At 41.0% G+C, this 22,625-nt stretch overlaps 1 protein-coding gene across 2 annotated transcripts in view; it reads right to left on the bottom strand.

Moving 5' to 3' along the window:
- clstn2a (calsyntenin 2a) overlaps positions 1-22,625 on the bottom strand; it is a 195,331-nt gene that overhangs the window by 96,311 nt on the left and 76,395 nt on the right. For both annotated transcript variants that reach the window (XM_028592720.1, XM_028592721.1), the window contains one exon: positions 6,330-6,452. In XM_028592720.1, coding sequence (XP_028448521.1) covers positions 6,330-6,452 — 123 coding nt within the window. The remainder of the gene's footprint in view (positions 1-6,329; positions 6,453-22,625) is intronic.

Below are 22,625 nucleotides of genomic sequence, written 5' to 3'. Positions count from 1 at the left end.
ACTGGCCCCCTACTCAAATGTTTTTTTTTTATTGAGGTTTAAATCATAATAAATGCATCCCAAACATGCTTCCCTTTATACATGGTATAGACTGATGATTGAAATGTGTTTCTGATCAAACGCAGAAAGATGTTGTTAAAAACATTGCCTGAAATTTTCCACATATCTCACAAAAGTGAGTACACCCCTCACATTTTAGTAAATATTTCATTATATCTTTTAATGGGACAACACTGAAGAAATTGCACGTTGCTACAATGTAAAGAATCGAGTGTACAGCTTGTATAACAGTGTAAATGTGCTGTCCCCTCAAAATAACTCAACATACAGCCATTAATGTCTAAACCGCTGGCAAAAAAAGTGAGTACACTCCTATGTTAAATTCCCATAGAGGCAGGCAGATGTTTATTTTTAAAGGCCAGTTATTTCATGGATCCAGGATATTATGCATCCTGATAAAGTTCCCTTGGCCTTTGCCAGCGGTTTAGACATTAATGGCTGTATGTTGAGTTATTTAGAGGGGGCAGCCTATTTACACTGTTATACAAGCTGTACACTTAATACTTTACATTGTAGCAAAGTGTAATTTCTTCAGTGTTGTCCCATTAAAAGATATAATGAAATATTTACTAAAATGTGAGGGGTGTACTCACTTTTGTGAGATACTGTAGCTGACCCAGGAAAGTTTATTAATAAGCAGTACCAAAAAAGTTGACGAGTTACAGCCCAAAATGTAAGGCTGTTAAGCCATCTCACAAGTGTCTGATAGAATAGATAGGTTACATTCTAATCAATACAGCAGTCTACACTTGTCACATAATGGCTCTCAATTCAGGTAGTGTCTTACAGTTATAGCTGCAGTGATTGAGTGTTGGGCAGGGCTGAGCCTACAGCAGTACTGTGGCTGAACACATCCAACTAAGACACTGACTGAGGAGTGACGCTGCTGCTTTGGTAGTCTCTATCCACAACTTCCACTTCCGGGATTGCTCCGTTAACTTCCGTTTTCTTTGTGTTGGAATTTTAAACTCTGGTGGATTTCTGAGGACTATGGTAAACTGCTCCTCAGATCTCTGCAGGGTAAAGCCAGACAGCTAGCTAGACTATCTGTCCAATCAGAGTTTTCTGTTACACAACTAAAACAAGTTCCTTCCCGAGGCTATTTTGCAGTGGCACCGTGGCTCCATCTGGCGCTTAGCACCGCCCACGACGATTGTGATTGGTGTAAAGAAATGCCAATAAACCAGAGCACATTTTTCTCCCATCCCTGAATGCTGTGTGGACTAGCCAGACCCTCCTTTGCAGCGCTGTGGAGGAAGGTCTGACAAAGAGAGACTAATGCTTTGGCTTTGCAGCCTGTGTACACAAGGTTTAACTGGACTGATGGTGGACTATGTACACAATACAGCTAATGTAGATACATAATTCATTAGTTCTTATCAGGAGATAAAAATGACTGATGGTTACGATAACTAGGATGAGCTAGAAAGACTCACACTCAAAAGACACGTTCAAGAACATTAAAAGACTAACTTCAGGCTTACGGTAAAAAATGCTGAGAATTATAGTTTACACAAACACACGCACACACATGTGTGCACACAAACCAACCAATGGGGATAATCATGTTTTTTCGTGGTGGCTGCCCGTGTCCATCTGACTCCACCATTTTTTCTCTCAGCTATCCATTATCACATTTCCTCCATTCCCTCAACTACTTTTGTTCCTTTACACTGTGTGAGTTCTGCAGGGGAAACAATGTACCACTGCACATTATTCCGGTACCATGATGAATGGAGAGAATCTGTGCCTGTTGACTGCGGCCTCGAGATAAAGAATAAGCAAATGAAAGTGCCCGCCTCGCAGCACCCTAGAGTCCACTGCCACCATTCCTCATGCTAATTTGATTGAGAACGCTTGATCAGCACATACTCCTCGACCCGCACACCTTTGCCCCAAGGAAAGTGTTGGGGGGGGTGTGCAGAGGATAGAGGGTGCCATCATGGCATGCAGTAATAAAAATTTATCTCCAGGATGCCTGTCTCAGCGTATAATGTTCAAGTTAGGCCCACTGTGGGTGCTTTACATCAAAAGTGAAATGTGATACTGCAGGAGAGGGCAAGACTGAGCGAGAGAGGGGAAGGAAAAGAGAAAAAGAATATGTAGATCAAGCGGTGACGTGGGGATTTATGAGGCATTCAGAGAAGCACTAGTGATGGAAGGCCAGTGGGAGAGGGAATAAAGCATGACAAGAGAAAAGTACAAGAGAGGAGAAAATAGCCAAGTACTTAACAATCCCGGTCCATGTTCCCACACTGCAATTAATGTGGAGCCAGAAGGACGGCCTATTCCTTTCTGCAGTAAAACAAAACCAGGATTGATGAGAGCTTCTGTAACGCATAAGTGACTGTCTGCATATGGGCTCGCTAGAAGCAAAGCGTTAGAGATAGAGGAGGAAGGATAGTTGGGCTGAGAAAGAAGGGATGGAGAGAAAGACACAAACGGAGGCTTAGATTGAAATAAAGATTTGAGAGAATAAGACTCCAAGAAGAAGAGGAAGAGGGAGGGGGAGGGGGGGAGGTGAGTTTGTGCAAAACACAGGGAGAGCTGTAGCAGTAGACAATTGCAAAGGGATATAAATTGGGAGAGAGGTGCTCTTTTGATGGCCGTTTTTTCAGTCTCCTTGGTAGCGATTGCATGGGTTTCATTCATTAGACCGCATGTGATGAAAACCAAGGAGAGAAATATCACCAGTCAGCAGCCAGTGCACAGCGCAGCTTTTTTCCTTCTGGGCCATATTTCACCCGGTTTGACCTTCTCAAGTCAACAAACCAAGTGTTAATCATGGGGGGAAAACAATCAAAATGAATTCCCTCTTTTGTCCAGCTGCTCGTTGCAGTGTCATTAAACCTTCGCTGCGTCGCAGATTTGGTTGCTCGGGAAAGCTTTGTGCAATAAATTGCTGTTAAGTCGGTACTGCTTCATTAGAGAGGAACAATGTCGGTGGGGTACATCTTCAGCATCTCCACTTTTGTGAGATGAGTAAAAGATATAAGAGAATAAAAGAAGTTTTTTTTCTAGTATATTTTTGCATAATATCCTTTTTTTTTAATGTTTTGGATAACTACTTCCTAGGCCCCTCCAAAGGCTCGTTAAATCTTCATAAAGAGTACATGTACATAGGCTACAGTATTTGGGTTACACCGTACAGTATATGTACAATACAGGGCTGTTAAATGCCCTGTGAGGAAAAGCAGAACAAACGAGCATTTAACATGCATCCAGGCCGTTTCACACTCATCAAGGTCAGCTGTATTTTGATACCCACTATTTACACAACAGCTCAAACGTAACATTGAGAAACACAAAGTTAGGACTGTGGCTGTAGAACAACAAAACACACAGAAAAAAGGAAAACAGAGGGAGAAAATTAGCTGAGTATCAGTTTCCCATGGTTGTCAGCGCTGGGATTAATAGGAGCCATTTCGCCATAATGAGCTGTTAAGCGTTAGCTGCCAACAAGCCCTTCGTTTGCCTTTGAGTCTCCGAATACTTTGTCCAATTATAATGGCCGTCTCTGTCTCGCTCCTTCCTGTCACTGTCAGCTCTGCTGTACCTGCGTGTGCCTGTATCTGATTCCAGCTCTTGTTAGACAACATAATCAGCATCCGAAACAATCATCTGGCGATGAGGTTTTATAATGTCGTACCTTTATTAGAAAACGTGTACCCGTTCCAGTATGTGACTTCACCAGACAACTTTCACTGTCAGTACTACGCTCCCAGCACCCACTTTTATGGAAACCCTTATGAGCTGTGTGGCATATTTGCCTCAAACGTGAGCAGTAAAAAGGAATTAAAAACACACAAAGTGTTGTCCTGAAGTTGTTTTTCGTAGATTTTTTTTTACTGGCCCACTAGGCTGTGGAAACCTGTTCTCAAAAAGCTACAATGAGTTCTCAGTAACCAAACTTTCAGTGAATGGAGAGAGTCTATAAATCTCATACTACCATTGCACACTGCTAAAGGGGACGTCCCATGGTCGTGGCCCCCTCCTTTTGCTACAGTATGACATTATATAATACTATATTTCTAATGAAGTCCTCATGAAGTCAGAGCAATAATAAATGAATGGTACTGTGGCATTCAGGGAAATGTAGGATACCTCTGACCGGGTTCTACGTGGACAAATATTGCCTCGCTCTTTGTGTGGTATACATTTATGTAAATTAAAGCTGTGCTTTGTTTTTTTTTTCAGGCTGGAAAATGAACACTGTCATCATGCTGACAGGGCTCAGGAATATATTCTTTCACTCTTGAGAACAATCCGTTGGTCACGTTAAATGGAGCAATTCAGCAGCAAGAAAAATTATGACACATGCTTCAATTAGCAGCAGCAGATCGTAAATAGAGGCCCGTCACGGGGAGGGAAGAAGATTCATCTAAATGAAATGAATGATGAAACTCAAGCTTTACAGAAAAGAACATCACTTCATATATTCATGTTTCAGACATTACAGTGTTTCCCACAGATTAGAAAGCAATTTGTGGTTTTGTAACAATCAAGGATCAAAAATGGACAAGGGCGAGTGTGTCTTTCTGCGTGAGCAGCACTGGTTGAAGCCTGAAAATACTGTAAACAAATTAATAATATAACTAATTCTACTGGTCGGACTGTTGAGCTCTGTTTCAGACTGACACCTCCGGTTCAGGCTGGTCCTCATCCTCAACACAGGCCTTTTTCAGTCGTGGAAAATACTTTTCAATACTCATCTGGATTGAAGCAGCAAACATTCAGTATAAGAGTAAAAAATGACATAGCATTATTTATGATAAGTTTATTTGATTCACAGCTGCTACATATAGTGTTTTGACCTCGACAATCCAACTGCATTTTACCGCAAACTTGCAACTAGTTATCTTTCTAAAGCATGAGTCGGGTCGGGACTCCAACATTAAAGCACTGACAACGTTGTATTCAGAATATAAAATATTTTTAATAGGACTTTTTAATGTGTGATTGAGTAATTGTGTGATTGTGAGATCCTTTTGTGAACTTGTGAAATTCGCCAGCTGTCTTCTCTCATTTTGATGGAGACAGACGCTGTGTGCATGGGGGGAGGGGCTGTGTGTGTGTGTGTGTGAGTGTGTGTGTGTGAGTGAGAGAGAGAGAGTCAGAGAGAGAGAGAGAGAGAGAGAGAGACGTGTGAGCGACAGAGAGACGGGGGAAGAGCAGGGAAAGGAAATGCAGCTGAACGAATACGTTGCGTGTTTTAAATAGCGTTAAAAAAAAACGAAACGCAATATGTGGCGGCCGGTGTTGATTGTATGGCGCACCGCCATTAATTAGCTTATATGTGGGAAACACTGCATTATTCATTATATATTATTTAAATTCATACTTTCGTGTTTATGTAGTGTGTTATTTTTAAGAAGGTTTAAATGTAATACAGTGGTGGTGCAGCGACTCTGCAGATTCACAACGTGTCATCTTATCTATTTACAGTAAACACAAACCTACTGCCATTTGTTGTTATTTACAAGCCCTCTGTCATCATACCATGATGAGAAGAAAGTGCGCTTAAAAACAGAAAGAAAAACATGTTTAACACTACTAAGGGTGATAAATGGAACTCAGTCTCCACGACAAACCGTGAGTACGGAGAACTGTTGGATCATCTGTTTTTGTCTTGTGGTGGGAAGTTGCCACAGTTTCCTGCACACAGAACTGAAGCATCCTTGTCTCTGTGCCAGTGTGTGAGACAACGCTCATGTGGGAGGATGTATACTGTATGTGTTTCCCCCTTGTTCAAATGTGTGTAGATACCAGTGTTGTAGTCGATACACCAACTGTCGAGTCCAAGTCAAGTCTTGGGTCCCCGCTCTTTGAGTCCAAGTCACCAAAGAAGCGGCTGAGTCCAGTCAGAGTTGAGTCACCTTTACCTGAGTTTGAGTCAGAGTCGAGCCACGTCCAGAGAATAGCGACTCAACTCCGAGTCCAGGACTCGAGTACTCCCTCACTGGCCCATGCATGAAACCGTTACGGACTAAATATACAGTATTTCAATGTCTTATGTCAATTTTTGATGACTTATTACACATGAAAGTAGTCAGAAACTTCATCCAACTTCCAAATCCTATTTCATGAATGTTGCGAGTCCGATTTCATTTTCTCAAGTCCAAGTCATCAGTGCGCGAGTCCAAGTCGAGTCACGAGTCCAGAGAATCGTGACTCGAGTTGGACTCCAATATTCCATCACTGGTGGATACTGTGCAGCTGTGTGTGTGTGTGTGTGTGTGTGTGTGTGTGTGTGTGTTAGTTTTTCCTACCAGCATAGGGGACCGGGGCATCCTTGTCCAGAGCTACCAGCGGAGGGTCCAGCAGCACCGTGTCCATGTTCTCTGTGATCACACCATGGTAAGATGTTTCTATCCACGGCTTGTGCTTGTTGACTGTGGAAGAGAAGGAAATGCACATTTCAGTTCGCTTTGTTGTTTCTAACTGTATCTAAAAGTGCAGAATCACTTCAAGAGGACTGAGAATGACAAAACAGATCCAAGGAAACCTCAGACTTCTGAAAACATTATGTTGTGATCAAGCCCATGGTTTTGATTCATTTCTAAAGTTTTTACAGATGGCAGGAGGACCAATGGAAGTCCAAGGGTGAACATTGTGTTCTAGAGCTTTATATCTATGTCTACCATTAAAATAACTCTGCAGTGCTTTGTTAGAAAACACAAACAAGTCCTTAGTTTAACAAGAGAATCCTATAACTCCTAAGTACTCCCACTTGCCCCCCATTTTCCTGCGTGAGCCCCGTCTTTATGTGTAACGTAGAGTTTTCCCTCCGTGTCTCTACAACTTGTAATTGTTGTTAGACAGTCAATCACAAGCATTATTAAATCTTGTCAGAAGCATGCTGCATGCTTATTGGCTCTCTTTGAAATTTGGTATTGAATGACTAGGCATTTTTCAATAGTCGATACTGAGGAGGCAATTTGGTCGGTGCCTAAAAAAAATATTGAATTCAGTACCCAGCCCTACTCCTCACCAATGGCTACTAGAGCTGGGCGATATGGAGGAAATCAAATATCCCAATATTTTTGACCAAATACCTCGATATTGTGGTGATATTGTAGGGTTGACAATTGGTGCTTTCACAAAATATGCACACAATGAGATTTTTGATAAATAATCATCAGTTATGTTGATATAACTATGTGGGTATAGGCAAAAAATGGAACAGCTAGAACAGTCTGGTGTGTTCCGAAAATTACATTACTCTATTGTAATGCAGCCTTTAAAACCAGGAAAAGACAACACTTGTGTCATATCAGGATATTATGATATCCAAAATTTAAGACGATATCTAGCCTTATATATCAATATAATATCGATATATTGCCCAGCCCTAATGGCTACACTGCCAGGTTTGCTCAAAGGGACACTTTAGTCCAAGTACCAAAGCCAAGGACTGAACCTGCTTTAAACTTCTAATTCCTTGACTTAGTTTGAAAACAACAAGCGAAAACCTTGTTATACCTACAATCACCTTATTGAGAGTTGTGAGCTGTTATCTTAAAGGAACACGCCGACTTTTTGGGAATTTAGCTTATTCACCCTAACCCCCAGCCACAGCGTGTACAAAAAACAACGTAACATGAGACACAGCCATCTTCTAACTGTAAACAAACCAGGAACTATATTCTCAGGCGGAAGAATATAGTACTTGGGCGGAGTGATATGCTCGCAGCAAGCCTGTCTGAGAATATAGTTCCCGGTTTGTTTACTGTTAGAAGATGGCTGTGTCTCATGTTACGTTGTTTTTTGTACACGCTGTGGCTATACAAATCACAACATGTAAATAGGAACATGGCGTTATTTTGTCACTTTTGTCACAATTGGGAGCAGTAGGCTAGTTGGAACCAGTTACCTGCAGGATCTGTGCTGGGCTAAGCTAATGCTGGAACCGTCAGGCAGTGTTACAGCACGCACTGAGATGAGAAGGGTATGTATGACAGGAACCTCAGCCAAATATGTGGCACATTGTGTGCTTCTTTCCCCTTCCTCCAGCCCCCATCCTCCTTTTCTTTTTCTCTCCTTCCCTTTCTGCCTCTGTGCTAGGGTTCTACAACATGGAGCATGCAACCACCCTGCCAGAAATGTGATTGAAAGGTCAGGAGGATGAGCTGGAGATTACCACAGATCACCATTACACATAGTTACTCACACTGTAAATTAAACATCCTCACTTTCTTGCAGCATGTAGATAGAGACGGGTGTACAAGCCACAAGAACAGCCATATGTGCATGTGCACGCACACATCTCTAGTGTACAAATGTGACTCTCTGCAGGGATCTGGGATGTCAACTTGACCTTTCAATCCACTGAAGAGGAAAGCTTTGTCTCATGCCAATGAGCAGATGACACGTCCAGCTGGCAGTGATTTAAAATGCATCAAACTGTTCCTAAAACCTTCTCACAGCTTTTAATCTGTTTGGACAAATTTCAGTAGTTTTGTCCTACTATCCTATTTTCTCCCCGCTTGTCACCATACCAAGTTGAGATTACAGAGTCACAGTAAAAAATAAAAAAAAGAGAAAAAAGGAAACACATGTTAGGCCTGTACAAAGGAAACCGGTTTGTTTAAAGCAAAAAATAAAACATGATAACTTAGTATTGATTGTGGGAAAAAAAAAAAAAAAAAAAAAAAAATACATACTGATGTGATGAAATCATTAAGAAAATGCAATGTACCTGTGCATTTCTTCTCATTCACACTTGATTTCTACTCTTTCAATTCACTAAGAGAGACTTACTGATTTATTTTAGATGGGACTCTCGGCCTACTGAGACAGAGTAGAGAGTGGATAATAGGCAGTGAGAGAGAGAGAGCCACAAGGGAAGACATTATTCATACTAGGAGTCTCATCTCATGCTCATGCAGCAGATAGAAAGCACTGCAGCAAACAGCAGGACTCTGCCCTGCTGGAAAGTGGAGAGAGGAGAGTGGAGGTCTGTCCTCTTCGAGTGGTGTTCAGGCATCTTTTACACCACAGAGAATTGTACTTGCAATCGAGGAAAGTCGGTGCATTAAAGTACACTAGTACACACACTTTTTATGGTGTATTTTAGGTACAGCTTAATCCTTAAAAGAATCTCCACCCAAAAGCAGACGTGAAATGAACTGAAACCATCTCATAAAGAGATGCATCAAAACCAAGACCATATTAGACTGCGGTGCTGAGGTGACGATAAAACAGACTATAAAAATGGGCATTATTCAACTGAGTCTTCATTTCTACATGTTTACAGTGTGTTTACAGTGTAAACACGTAGAAATGAAGACTCAGTTGAATAATGCAGAGTAAATATATTAATCCATCATGCCCACATAGAATTTCATTTACATTTGAAAAGGTCTTCAGTAAGTCTAATAGCAGCCCACAGCTAGTGCAGTTTACTCATGGGTGGCAACTTCGTTTTCTGGCTCAAGGTCTTACATTTATCCCACACAAATAGGGTGGCGGTTGAGGAAGCCAGAGCTGTGACTCTTTAAAGGGAGTCTAATATAAGAGCTCTTTTTTTAGAGTACACACATCAGACCATGGGCTATTTCCAAAATGGCTTTCATGACATGTAGTATGGTAAAGCCATTAGTGATACGTTTAAGGCATTCATCCTTGACATCTTTGTACTGAGCCTCAGCAATGAAACAAAAATTGAGGTACGCTTGCATTCAAAGAGAAGAAGAAAAGAAAAACTGGAGCGGCTGCCTTGCCAAAGTAGGGCCTAATATATAAATAATAAATATATGTCACTGCCAACCATAGAGCCACGCCACATGGCTGATAAAAGCCATTCCTGTAGCATGTGGTTCCGCCTTTAATTAGGTTATAAGTGTCGTTGACTGCAATATGCAAGGCGTCTTTGGCCATTTTCTAAGGAACGTCTGCAGCCATTACAGCATTACAGCCTCAGAATGCACATTATGGAGGACTAATTCACTTAGCAGAAGAAACAGTCTAAAAGGGGCTCTAGTACAGCACTGGATCAAATCTGATGGGACAGTAATATGAACAAATCCAGAAACAAGATAGTGCTTTCCTGTAAATAACACTACTGCAGGGAATTGTCAACTTGTCCATCCTGGTATTGAAATGAAAATATCTGTTTGTATCTTCCCCTGGGACAGAGGCTCATGAAAACATATTAGTGTAAGGACGCAGGCAGCTGATAATCTGCATTTAATTTGGGTCCCAGCTCATATTAAAAAAGACACCACGTTACAGTGGTGTGTAGTGATACATTAAAGTCATGTCAAATCCATTTCTTTTTAGCATTTATTTTATTACAATGATGTTGCAGTGGAATAGATGCAATCCTTCCACAGACCTGTATATGGCAAAATACCAATAATGACTACACAGAAGAAGAAGAAAAACAAAAGACCGTGAAACTTTTTTTAACAAGGGATGAAAAGAAGAGGAAGGATAAAAATGAAAAGACTAGATAGAATAAGAGGAAATCACATCACATTAAATTGATGTGACATTCAAGTTTTGAGAAGTGATTTGAGATAAATTTACTATATATTTACTGTTACTGATTTGGACACACACACACACACACACACACACACACACACACACACACACACACACACACACACACACACACACACACACACACACACACACACACACACACACACAGGGTGACTTGTTGACAAAATGGTTGTGACTGTGGACCTGTAAGCCACCATTACTCAACACCAGCGTCTTAAGTAGATCATAAAGATGGATTTACTGTTTTAGCAGAATGTGGAAACGGAGGACACAAAAAGGAAATGTGAAAGAACATAATGAAAGTGAAGTAAAAGGAGGCCAGTCATCAATAACAGAACAAATGCAATAAAATCAGTTTTAAAAAACCGAAACGGCACAACAGGTCCCAATGGATCAGCCAGAGAGTGATTTGAAAGTAAAACAAATAGTTTTTTGTTCAACATTTGCGCTAGGAATAGCAAAACATTACGTTAAGTCGATAATCACGTTTTGGTGTTGGTTTCATACAATCAATTTTCCATCAGGGTTTTGGTGTCTAAGCATGCAGCTCAGAGATAATGCCATTCTCTTCTTTGTTTCTAGCTTCATTAACCGAACAAGAATAAAGTACTGCTGCCTTGCACTCCATTACTGTTAACTGACTGCATGTTCATTTTACAGGAATTCAGAGCATGAGAGAAAATTAAACAGGAGTCTCCTATCTCAATATTAATCAGTAGCTTTTATTTTTGGTTTCTCTAATGAGGCAGTTCAAACAAATAACCTCATTCAAGACTTGTCTCTTATATGAACGCGTTGATGTGGCAAGTGTTTATGATGCTCTTAGTTAAACAGTAAAAGCAGTGAGAGAATTAAAGACGGCAGATTCAGAGCCATTCAGCTCAGTTATGACATTTGGTGGACATAACGTAATGTAGGCGGCTTCAGTGGTGAACAGTGAATGTCATTGTACCACACCTCTACCATTAATTGACAGCAACTTCATCTAAGCTATGTAGGAGTTAATCACGTGTAGCGGTTGTAATACAGCATTATGGAGTGGAGCAAGTGTGGAAAAGTCATTAGTGTATCTTATGTTAATATGTGTGTGGAAAATAATAACTTAACCAGCCCTTAGATATCAAGGTTAGCTACCAATCATAGCTTACACAACTGTAGTTTCTTACTGATTTAGAAGACAATTTGCAATATCACTAAGGTTTTTAATTTAACCGTATTTATGAAGAAGAACACAAAAAAACACACACTGGAATAACTATATTCTGCCAATCAAGGATGCAGTTAGAATTTCCAGCTGTCTTTCTCAGGACACTGCCATTGATTTTTCATTTTTTTCAGAGACCAGAAAACATTCCTACCTGGAGGGATGACCTGCTTACAAAATACAGGATTTAGTCTGTAGGTATTTTGAACCATTCAGAGACCATTTATCAGCGAGTTTCAGGACCAGCATGAAGACACAGCGACATATACAGTAACACAACAGTTAAATGCATTTACAGCACTGGCTAAGAAGGGGGCCAACAACAACTGCTTAAGCATTAGAAACTCCCAGGAGAGGAGGAGGACAAAATCATTACATTATGTCCATAATTACTATGAGCATCAACTCTGACTTTTACAGTCCCAGTGCTGGAGCATAAGAACAGAGTAATTAGGCATATTGACTGCTGCAAATAAGTCCTGCACTTTAAACAGAACTAGGTTAGAGCTGGCCGGTAGGTCATTTTCAGGACATAAACTCTTCCCACTCAATCTCTCCCAGGACCCTTCCTCCTTGTACAGTTAGATTTGCAGGCAGTGCAGTTGTTTTTAAGTGTTTTTTCTTCTTCTTAACAACTCATTAAAGGGGGCCATAAACTCTGATCTCCACATACCGCAAGCCATAAAGTCCCCCCCAAGTTGTGAATGCAATCAGTTTACAGAGATTTGGATTTCATTTGGCTTTGCCCACATTCCCATCAAGACAACACAGAGGTTGCTTTCCGATCCGAACAACAACGTGTGGGATACAGATGTGCCATAATTGCTCTGCGACACACAACTCCCTCCTTTTCCTTCCCTCAGTCTGGTGCCGACCGCATCAAAACAAACTGAGGAGGCAAACAACGCCACTTTGTTTAATTGGCATCAGATATTTTGCACACAGCAGTGCAATATCTATAGTGATGTAAGAAAAACAACTGCACAGTTATTTGGGTATGTCTGAAGACAGAGTGTGCCTGAGTGTATTTGTAGAGTTTGTATGGACAAAACCTATACTGCTGAAAAAAAAAAAAAAAAAAAAAAAGAGGAATTCATTTAATCACAGAGGGAGGAACGAAGGAAGAAGGGATGTATACGGTTGAAAGTTAATGTTCTGGGGTGGTATGGCATCTCCACACGAGCGTGAGATGAAACACAGCGGGTTTCTAATTCTGGATTAATTATCTGATGAGTCAACAGGATCCTATGAAGACTATTAAAGGTGAGTGGGTGGAGTTGTTACAGAAAATGACAATAGTTATGAACTGAAAAAAAAGCCATTATCCACATCCAAAACAGAGACAAGGTGCAATCCTAGCTCTGCTGTCTGTAAATATATGACTAGTTTCGCTTTGCCAGACGCTCCTCCAAAGCGCGCTGAAGGAGGTTCTGGCTACTCCACACAGCATTTCGGGGATGGGAGGAAAATGTGCTCTGGTTAAATGGCTTTTCTTTAAACAAATCAGAATAGTCATGGGCGATGCTTAACTCTGCACAGAGCCACTGCAAAATAGTTGTGCGAGAGAAAACTTGGACAGATAGTCTAGCTAGCAGTCTCAATTTACCATGCAGAGATCGGAGGAGCAGTTAACCATAGTCCTCAGAAATCCAAATTTAAAATCCCTACACAAAGAAAGAAGAAGGAAACGGAAAATACCTGCATCCGGCAGAAATTTCCTGTAGAACCAGAGCAATCCCGGAAGTGGAACGCAAAGGGTATAGACTAATATATGACATACAAGATTTACCAGTCTAAGAAACCAAAAGGCTACAGTGCATCACAGACTGAAGGCTTACCTTGGGGACCAAGACATGAGGCATAAAATAAACTATATAGGCATAACATATAACCGACTAGATATTACCATCATCACAGTGGGTAACCTTCAGCTTATGAAAGCATGGCATTCATCTGAAAGACTTATGGGAGCTTTGATGACACATGAAAAATCTGCTCCTTCATTTAATTCATCAGAAATAATATTTGCATTAGCACCTATGCTATGAAAAGAAAAAAACTGTCATTAGACTTTTAAGCAAACATTCCAATTTGTTAAACTCCCTGATTACGTTTATTTTTGTCAGAGGTGGCATTTCCTGACAGCAGAGCTAAAGTGATACACAGGGAGACTCAAAATGTCAATTGTTTGCAATTAGAGGATTTGGTATTCACTATAAGGAAATATTGAGCCCTGCTGTAAGAAACTGGGTGTGCCTAGCCTCCAGAATTGCCCCTTAATAATATACCTTATTTGTTTTTCTTCCTGGTCTGCCTCTTCTACTTGTTATGAATCATCTGTTGATTTTCAGTACAATGAGGGAGGGAGGGACCGTGACTTGGATAACCAACAATGGCTCTGATTAACTTCTGCAGTAAAAAAGAGATGCAGAGTGCTTCGAGTGTTGGCTTACTGTCAATTAGTTGCACTGTGTTGGCCAATGAAGGGGCACAACAGAAGGATTTGAAGTGAAGTGAAAGTAGAGTGGAGGAAAAAGGACAACAAAGAGAGAACAAAGCAGGGGATGGGAGGGAGGATGAAGGAGGAGGGGATATCTCCATTAGCAGAAAGCAGCAGGCGGCGAGAGAAGCCACGGTGAGGAGTAATGGAGGGCAGTGTGACCGACTGGATTGAATGAGAAACTGTTCCACTCTGCAGACTTGGGCCTCATGTGGTTATCCACCAACGTTAACAGCCTACCATTTGCACTTTCAACTCACTTCAAATATGACAATGTGCTGAATGTAAAAAAATAAAAACTTTAAATGGAAATTCCACGCCTCGGCTGGCTGGTGTGAGTTTTGCATCACATATTTAGTGCCACTATTTTACACATTCAATGCAAAGCAGACTTAAGAGTGTAGAAGCTGAGAACTCATTGTGACAATTTGAACATATTTATATAAGTTATAAAAGTACAAATTGGATATGCCAGTTCATCACATGATATCATAAATGAACAGAACATGCCACTTAAACCTATTCACTGCTGTCCACATCTTGTTTACATTAATACAAATAATTTCATAATGCGTGCATGCATCTCTAAATCTTTTGATATTATTTGTTTGTTTTTTTGCCATTTCAAAACAGGCAGTTTCAGTCATTTTATGACCAAAACAGATTTGCAGCAGATTCTTTCCTCTGAGGTGGGGGGGGTGTGGGGGGGGGGGGGGGGGGGGGGGTGTGAATGTGATTGATTAAACAATTATTAGAACATTAGTAACTTGGACACATTCGTTAGCTTTTAATTGCTTCAACTTGTGTATTCTACGCATACACTCGTTTTAATCCATTGTCCAGTTGCCAAATAAAGTGACCCGTTGATGCTCACCTAAAATGTATGAAACAGGCAATAGGTCTGTGTACTGTGTGCCATTTTATCAGCTGCATTACTCTACCTCGACTACCGGGATTGGTTCCAAAAGCCATTTCCCTTTTGGATCAGAGTCATGGTTGGCAAAATACCCAGATCTCTTATCGAACCTTTTATCTCTCTTCAGTCTTTTTTATTAGCAAAGAGAAGTGTACATGACATTAAAAGGCAACAGGCTCATTTTAGCCAGCAATAACCATTAGCTTTTGTTAAAATGATAAATTATTATATCAGATAAATCATGTAAATTCCAGATCGGCTAAAATGAAACTTTTGGCTGTTCGAGAGCAGGAGATTACGGCTCGACAGGTTTTCATTGGGCCCTCCACTATTTAAAACAAGGGACTTGTGAAAGGTGTAAAAGTAAGTAGGTCAAACCTGTTATTTTAATGTTTTAGATAATCAACATTTCATATATTCTAAACTCATTATCAGGTTGCAGTTAACAATTAGCTTCCAATCAATGTTCAACCAAAGATGTACTAGATCTGTTTTTTTTGCCATTTATAACTTCACCTACTTGCAAATGTTGAAAGCTAAACCTATTTAGATTTGATTCATTATTTGAAACAATTCAATAAGCGGATATGATGCTGGATTTGAGTTTGATTAAATGCAATCAAACCCCAATCCTTCGCCAACTACCTAGGTACCTCACTATTTGTCATCCCTCTTTCTAGTTTGTCACGTTAGCGCACAAGTCTCCCTGCTCTGCCAGGTCGGTTAGTTTGACATTTAAGACTCCACGCTGGGTGAGACACATCGATCCACTCCAGTAAAGCAAAGTTGTACTCTGTCAGGCATCCGTTTGGTTGCTGCACTTGTTATCCTTTTTGTCGCCGATCCACATCTCAGCTGTATCAGCTGTGAGTCTGTCCGTCTTTTCTTACCGTCTGTCTCAGATATTCTGTCACAGATATTCTGTCTGTCTTTTCTTACCGTCCGTCTCAGACATTCTGTCTATCGTTTCTTACGTCTGTCACTGTCTGCCATGGTACATCTCTTTCTCTCTTTCTCTCCAGGTTAACAGGTGTTAACTGTCAGTCCGACAATTTGTCGTGACTTTTCTCTGGGTTCCTGGTGAAGACTTAGATTAAATGTCCCTTGAACAAGCAAGCTGGAAAGAATTTAGAGTGACAGTTTAGTGTCAGTGAAGGTGCCACAGCCAAAAAAAGGGAGAGAAACATTTAACACATATTGGATGGATACTGATAGATATAAAGACAAAGATGGAAGTGGCAATGTGGGTTAGATGAGGATTAGCAGATCTCAAAATGTGGGTTGCCGTTTACTTTTCTAGCACTGTAAATAAAATGTATACTATAATCCTCTACTAAACTAGTAGTAAAATCACTAAAATAGTGTGTATTCAAACAGACAAAAATCTTTATAAGGACCCAAATCAGACACAGTGGTGGTTTTAAGATTAACACGGATAAAATACGTTTTCTTAGACTTTTATAAGTCTAAAAACATTTAACTAGCCACCCTGCTTTCTCCTGGCCCATGGTTCAGTTTTTTTTTGGATGATATCTAACATCTACAAATCCAGCAGAGAAATGGCGGATTAAAAAGAGCAGGCAGTCTGTTATACCTGTCCAAGCTGCAAGATGTCTGATTCAATTACAGCACAATAGCACTCTAACAAGAAGGGGGCAGGAAATGACTTCCACTGTGGTGTCCTCAACATAGCTCGCCTAGCACAGTGAACTACATCAGACGATCTAAAAATGGTTAGTCTGTTCTTTTTGTGAAGAAGCTGTCACAAAAACACACCCTGAAGCTGCCACTTTCCCTCTTTGTGAAAACAGGATACACATATCATTTTTTAAAGGATAAGCAATACAATGAACACAGACAAAGATATTATCAATTAGCTTACAAAAAACTGCTGTTCTCATAATACATTAAACCTCCTGTGTAAATTCAGATATTTCTTCAGGGCTACTGACTGCATGCGTCCTAACAAATTCAACTTCATAATCACAGTCAAATTTGCTGTCACAGGTCATGTGGGTGCGGTTATTGCTACTGTAGATTAGAACTACTTGTGTTCACGAAGTGCCTCTACCAACAGATGTAATTATTTTCAAAGTTAACAAGTTCTTCAGCTGAACTTGAGAAGCAGCGACTATGAAATTGCGGTTCTTCTGCAAATCCAGTCATTTTGTGGCACATATACTAAGCTAATAGTGACGGTGAGCGTGCGATATATATATATATATATATATATATATATATATATATATCCTGAGAACTCATTAGATGTGTAAGAATGTGCAATGGAATTAATTCAGAAAGTGAATACAGTCTTAAAGAACTTGAAATATAAAGATGTAATACATGGGTGGAAAATAGTAAATCCATGTATGGTACTGTGGTTTAAGAGTAAGAAACCACTCCAGGGAGGTTAAAGTTGCTGGCCGAGGCATTTTGAAAGCGAGAGAAAAGCTTTAGTCATTGCTGAATGGGCCTATAAGTCCCTCTAGAAAAGTATGAGCATGAAAAACAGCTTCTTTCCACAGTGGACTCATTTAGTGCACACAAATGTGTATGCAAATACCCCATCACACAGGAACACAACAACACTGACAGAATAATTAAGTACTGCACCACTGGGAATGAGGCTTTAGAGCTTTTAAGTACCATTTTAGTACTCTCTCTCGACAGTCTTCTGGTCACAATGATGTACAGTGTGCACAGTGGTGAGTGTCTTATTTGAGCACCGGGACTCAAAAGGTAAAAGAAACTGTATGAGTTTAAAATGTAAACTCCCACCGTCTGACTCCGGAGTGATGGATAGGGGTGTTGAAATAAATCATCGCATCGATGCATGGCGATGCAGACATGGACAATTCTGCATCGATGCAGCGACAGACCATAATCGATAATTGCCTACTGATGTTGCTTGCCGATTTTCCGGTCTGCTTATTTTGTTATTGCCTTTTGTCTGTATGGGGTTATATCTGCTGTGTTCAGACTCCGCTTTGTTCAGGAAGTGTCTTTTTTTTTTTTTTTTCTTTTAGGAGCAGAGACAATAAAAAGGGAAGTTCAAATATATCTGACTGCTTGAATGTGTTGTTGAAAACCATGCGTTTCGATTCGAATCGTTGACAGGATCATCCTAATCGAATCGTGAGACCGGTGAAGATTCACACCCCTAGTGACGGAATTGGTGCTGAAAGAGATACAGTCAAAAGTAACTGGACAGTGATTCAAATTAGCTGAAGAGTGGTAGCAATTTCCCCCTGTACAGAGTTTAAATGTTTCAACTTGAGAAAGAAAAGAAAAAAAATCCCGAGGCTATATAACACGGTCAGTAGGTACGTTGCTAGCTAGCTCACAGCTAACTTCCTCATATTAGGAATTATACACATGCAAAGAGAAACACTAAAGCACACATACCCTTACAGAGAAATGTTTATATGTGCAAAATAAAGATGCCCACACACACACACACACGGGTTATGTCTATTCAGTGATAGAGTTCAAGCAGTCCATGTTACTTTTGGTGGTTAGCCAGTCATTTCAGCAACAACCTTGGCAACCTGCTACTACTCCTGTGTGTGTGTGTGTGTGTGTGTGTGTGTGTGTGTGTGTGTGTGTATCAGGATTTGTGCATTTGTGTTTTTGCTGATGGAATTCCCAGAATCCTGTGAGAGTCGCTGGGAGGATGTCTGACAGGTGAAGATAAACTGGACCAACAGCCAACAGCAGACAGCGTGGAGGCAGTGGGCCTTATAAAAACATGCCAAACAGAACTCATTGTCTAGTCTGCATAAAAGTTGACTATGTCTGGGATTTAGGGGGATGGGGTGCTGCATTCATGTATGTGATGGGGTTGGCAAAGCATAAGAGATGTAGTGTGTGTGTGTGTGTGTGTGTGTGTGTGTGTGTGTGTGTGTTTCAGTGTAAATGTGTAGATGGGAGCTCAGGGAGTAAATGCAGGGCAGACAAAGAAAGAAAGAAGTAGGCAAAAACATGAAAGTGAATTTAACTGCAATGAGACAAAAAAAAAAAATGGGGAAATATACCAGGAATTAGTTACGGCCCAAGAGGTAGAGCAGTAGATAAATCACCATCTCAGGGCGGCAAAAGAGGGGGGCTGTTCAAGAAAACCCTTATGTTTTTACACCCAGAAGAAATGGTTAAAATGTCCAATATAAAGATGGACATGGGAAATATTACAGTGGCATAACGACAGACATCTAAAGTACACTGACACCACTGCCATCATACACAACCTGAAACTGATCTGGCTATCATTCCTTGTCAAGTGGCTGCACAGAAGAAGACAAAAGAGTAGGATCATGAAGAAGCTAGGCAACCGAGCCTTAAGCTGCAAGTGTCATGGTGGTAAGAGACTTTCATCTTTTCCACTATCTTAAGTAGACACACTGATACATGTAATCCATACTACCACATGCTGCGCCTCTGCCACATCTTCCTTTACCCTTAAGTACCAACACAGATAAGAGCAGACACCATAAGGGCCTTTCCTGGAACAGAGGATCACACACAAACAGAAGAGAATCCTGATGAATGCACCCTGCCATGTCAGTAATAAAAGATGTTTGTACAGTGGGGGTTTGTGTGAGACGTACATGTGTAATTTTTCATTCCCTCTGTCAGGTTCGGCCCTTGATGTCTGGCTAATCTTGTGTACTAAAAACAGCTCACAATGCTGAATCAGTCTTCATTTTAAATCAACAACGGTCAGTTTAAAGAATTTTCGTGAGTTTGAGAGGCAGCAAGTCGACCTGGACGCCCCTGATTTGCATGAAGTAGTCTTATGCAAATGAGAAACTGGCAACTCAACTCTTTTGAAACCGTGATTTTTTTCAAACCGTGGTATACCTTGAAAACCGGCCCATGCCTACAGTAGACACGTCCCATCAGTTGCTAGATGGTTTTGTATCCCAGTGACTGCGTTCTTGCCGTTGTTTTTCACATAGAGACTAACGTTAACGATATCTGACACTAAATGGCGTTAGCTGACATTAGCGCGTGTTCAAGTGGACCTCTGCATGATGTCAGTCAAGTTAACTTTAACCAGCCCGGTTATATGTGAAAGAAAAACAGCAGAGAGAAAGAGACTTAACATTTGCTGTTTGGGAACCCTTGGAAGACATTATTGTATGCTAGCTGTATGGTGATGCCAGGCTTCGGAGCAGTGGGTTGTGGGTCCTGAAGACAATGAGACAATTCTCTCCAATTACATCTCTCCCCTCAAATCCCTCGACTCTCTACACCAAAAACAGTGACAGAAAGTTGGAACTGAAAAAAAACTGTCACCGAAAAGTCGACTTCGAGATCGAGAATCGTGGAAGGACTCCTACATTTCTGTTATCGTGACATCCCTACAACAGTTTTGAAATGTTTGAAACAACGCCACATGATGGAGCATGGAACTTCATTTTGACCTCGGAAACTGACCAAAAAATATAATAAATATATATATATATATATATATCCATCCACAGAGGAAGACCATGACATGTGGTGAAAACCTTCAGAAGAAGCTAGACCTTGAGTTAAGTATTTTTTTTTTTTGCCAAAGACCTCATGGACATTTATTTAAAACAATTGAATAACCCCTAATAGCTAATATTGATCAATTTGAATTGGAATTCTTTACGCTGGCCTGGTGTGTGCATGTGTGTGTGAGAGACAGATAGTTAGAGAGACAAAGGAGAGGCAGGGAGGCTTGGCCGGGGATGAGCCAGCTAAGATCTATGGGCTGTCAGTGACACTAATCAGGCTTTCCCCGGCAGCATTTATCTCTGGAGCAGCACCAAGAACTGGGCACTGACCAGCAGCCGACCAGCCAACTAACCGCAGGCTGCCATGACTACAGCCTTGCTTCAACTGCCCAGTGATAACAGTGGAGAAGGCAGATTCTTTTAAAAGAATGGCATGTCATATTGAGTAGCAACAGCTTCAAAATGTTGTTTATCTTAGCTATGCTCTCATTCTGATAACGACGTGTCTGCTCGAAAAGGCTTTTTGCTTTATAGTGGTCGCCAAGCTGCCTGGTGGAGTAATTGTTAAAAAGACAAAAAGGAAATATGAGCAGACAGGGAAAACTAAAAGTGTGTGTTTGATGTACCATACATTCTCAACAACATGCTGAATGGTGAATGAGACAACATAGTGAAATATGTACTGTAATTGAAAAACAAAGTAGTCAACGGTCGCTCAGCATTGCCAAGCTAATAGCATCGGAATCCTTTTCATTCTTGGTGCTCTACTGTTTTGCCCTTTCCAAAACCTTTGCCTCTCCGTCCCAGCCTTATGTTCGCTCTCAATCCTCTGCAGTTTGCATCTGACTTTGTCAAAGTTGTCCGCATTACATATGAAAGAATATGTCATTGGAATAAAAAAGGCATGTGGGAGGAGGAGTGGGGGCCAAAGTAATCAAGGGAGCTGAAAAGCGTGAAAGTACCATTATTCATAATGCCATATACACATAGGAAAGATAAATGACTGCAATCCAATGGCAGCCCTCTAATACTGGATCCAGTTAGGCAGAAAGGAAGAGAAAAACCTTCCCCTTGCTTAACATCTTACCATTGTTCCAAATAATTGTTACACATTGAAAGCTCAGGTGAAAACACATGAGCAAAAAAACTCTTGTCAAAAAGCAGTACAAAACACAAGGATTGTCAAGACGACAGCAGCAGCCTGGCTTTAATAACCAAGGTCAGATTTCTTTCAAATACACAGACTCATCTGGAGCCTGTGCAGTGGGCAGTCTTCAGTCAGTTCTTCTGCTCCACCATACAAAGCGTCCTGCAGTACGTGGGCTCAGTCTAGTTCAGTGGTCTCTCAGTCCAACTGAAAGCCAGGACACTACGGCTCCTAGGGATCTGTTCCCAGGTGGTGGCTCAATCTTAGCTGCACAAGTGTAGACTGGCCGACACAATCGTCCTAGCCCCTTCTCATGTCCTACATGAGGAGTACCAACTTTTGCCCTCTGGGAGGCACCAGGCCTCCCAGGCTGCAAGAAGAACCAGTACAAGCACACTTTTGTTCCTCACTCTATTACACTGTTAAATTAGTCTCGCATTGACAGACCTTCCTCTACAGCGCTGCGGAGGAGGGTCTGGCTGGTCCACAAAACATTTCAGAATGGAAAAAAAAAAAAAACTCTGCTCTGGTTTATTGGCATTTCTTTGAACTAATTACTATTGTCTTAGGCGGTGCTAAGCGCCGGACGGAGCCACAGCGCCTCTGCAAAATATGTTCAAAAGTTGTTTTAGTCGTGCAACAGAAAACTCAGATTGGGCAGATAGTCTAGCTAGCTGTCTGGATTTACCCTACAGAGATCTGAGGAGCAGTTAACCATAGTCCTCAGAAATCCACCGGAGGTTAAATGCCAACGCAAAGAAAGCAAAAAGAGGGACATCCGGCAGAATTTCCAGCGGCACCGGAGC

Source organism: Perca flavescens, chromosome 12 (assembly GCF_004354835.1).
Source record: "Perca flavescens isolate YP-PL-M2 chromosome 12, PFLA_1.0, whole genome shotgun sequence".
In the NCBI taxonomy this organism is placed as follows: Eukaryota; Metazoa; Chordata; class Actinopteri; order Perciformes; family Percidae; genus Perca; species Perca flavescens.
Note: the sequence above shows the minus strand (reverse complement) of the source record. Positions and strands in the feature narration are given on the sequence as shown.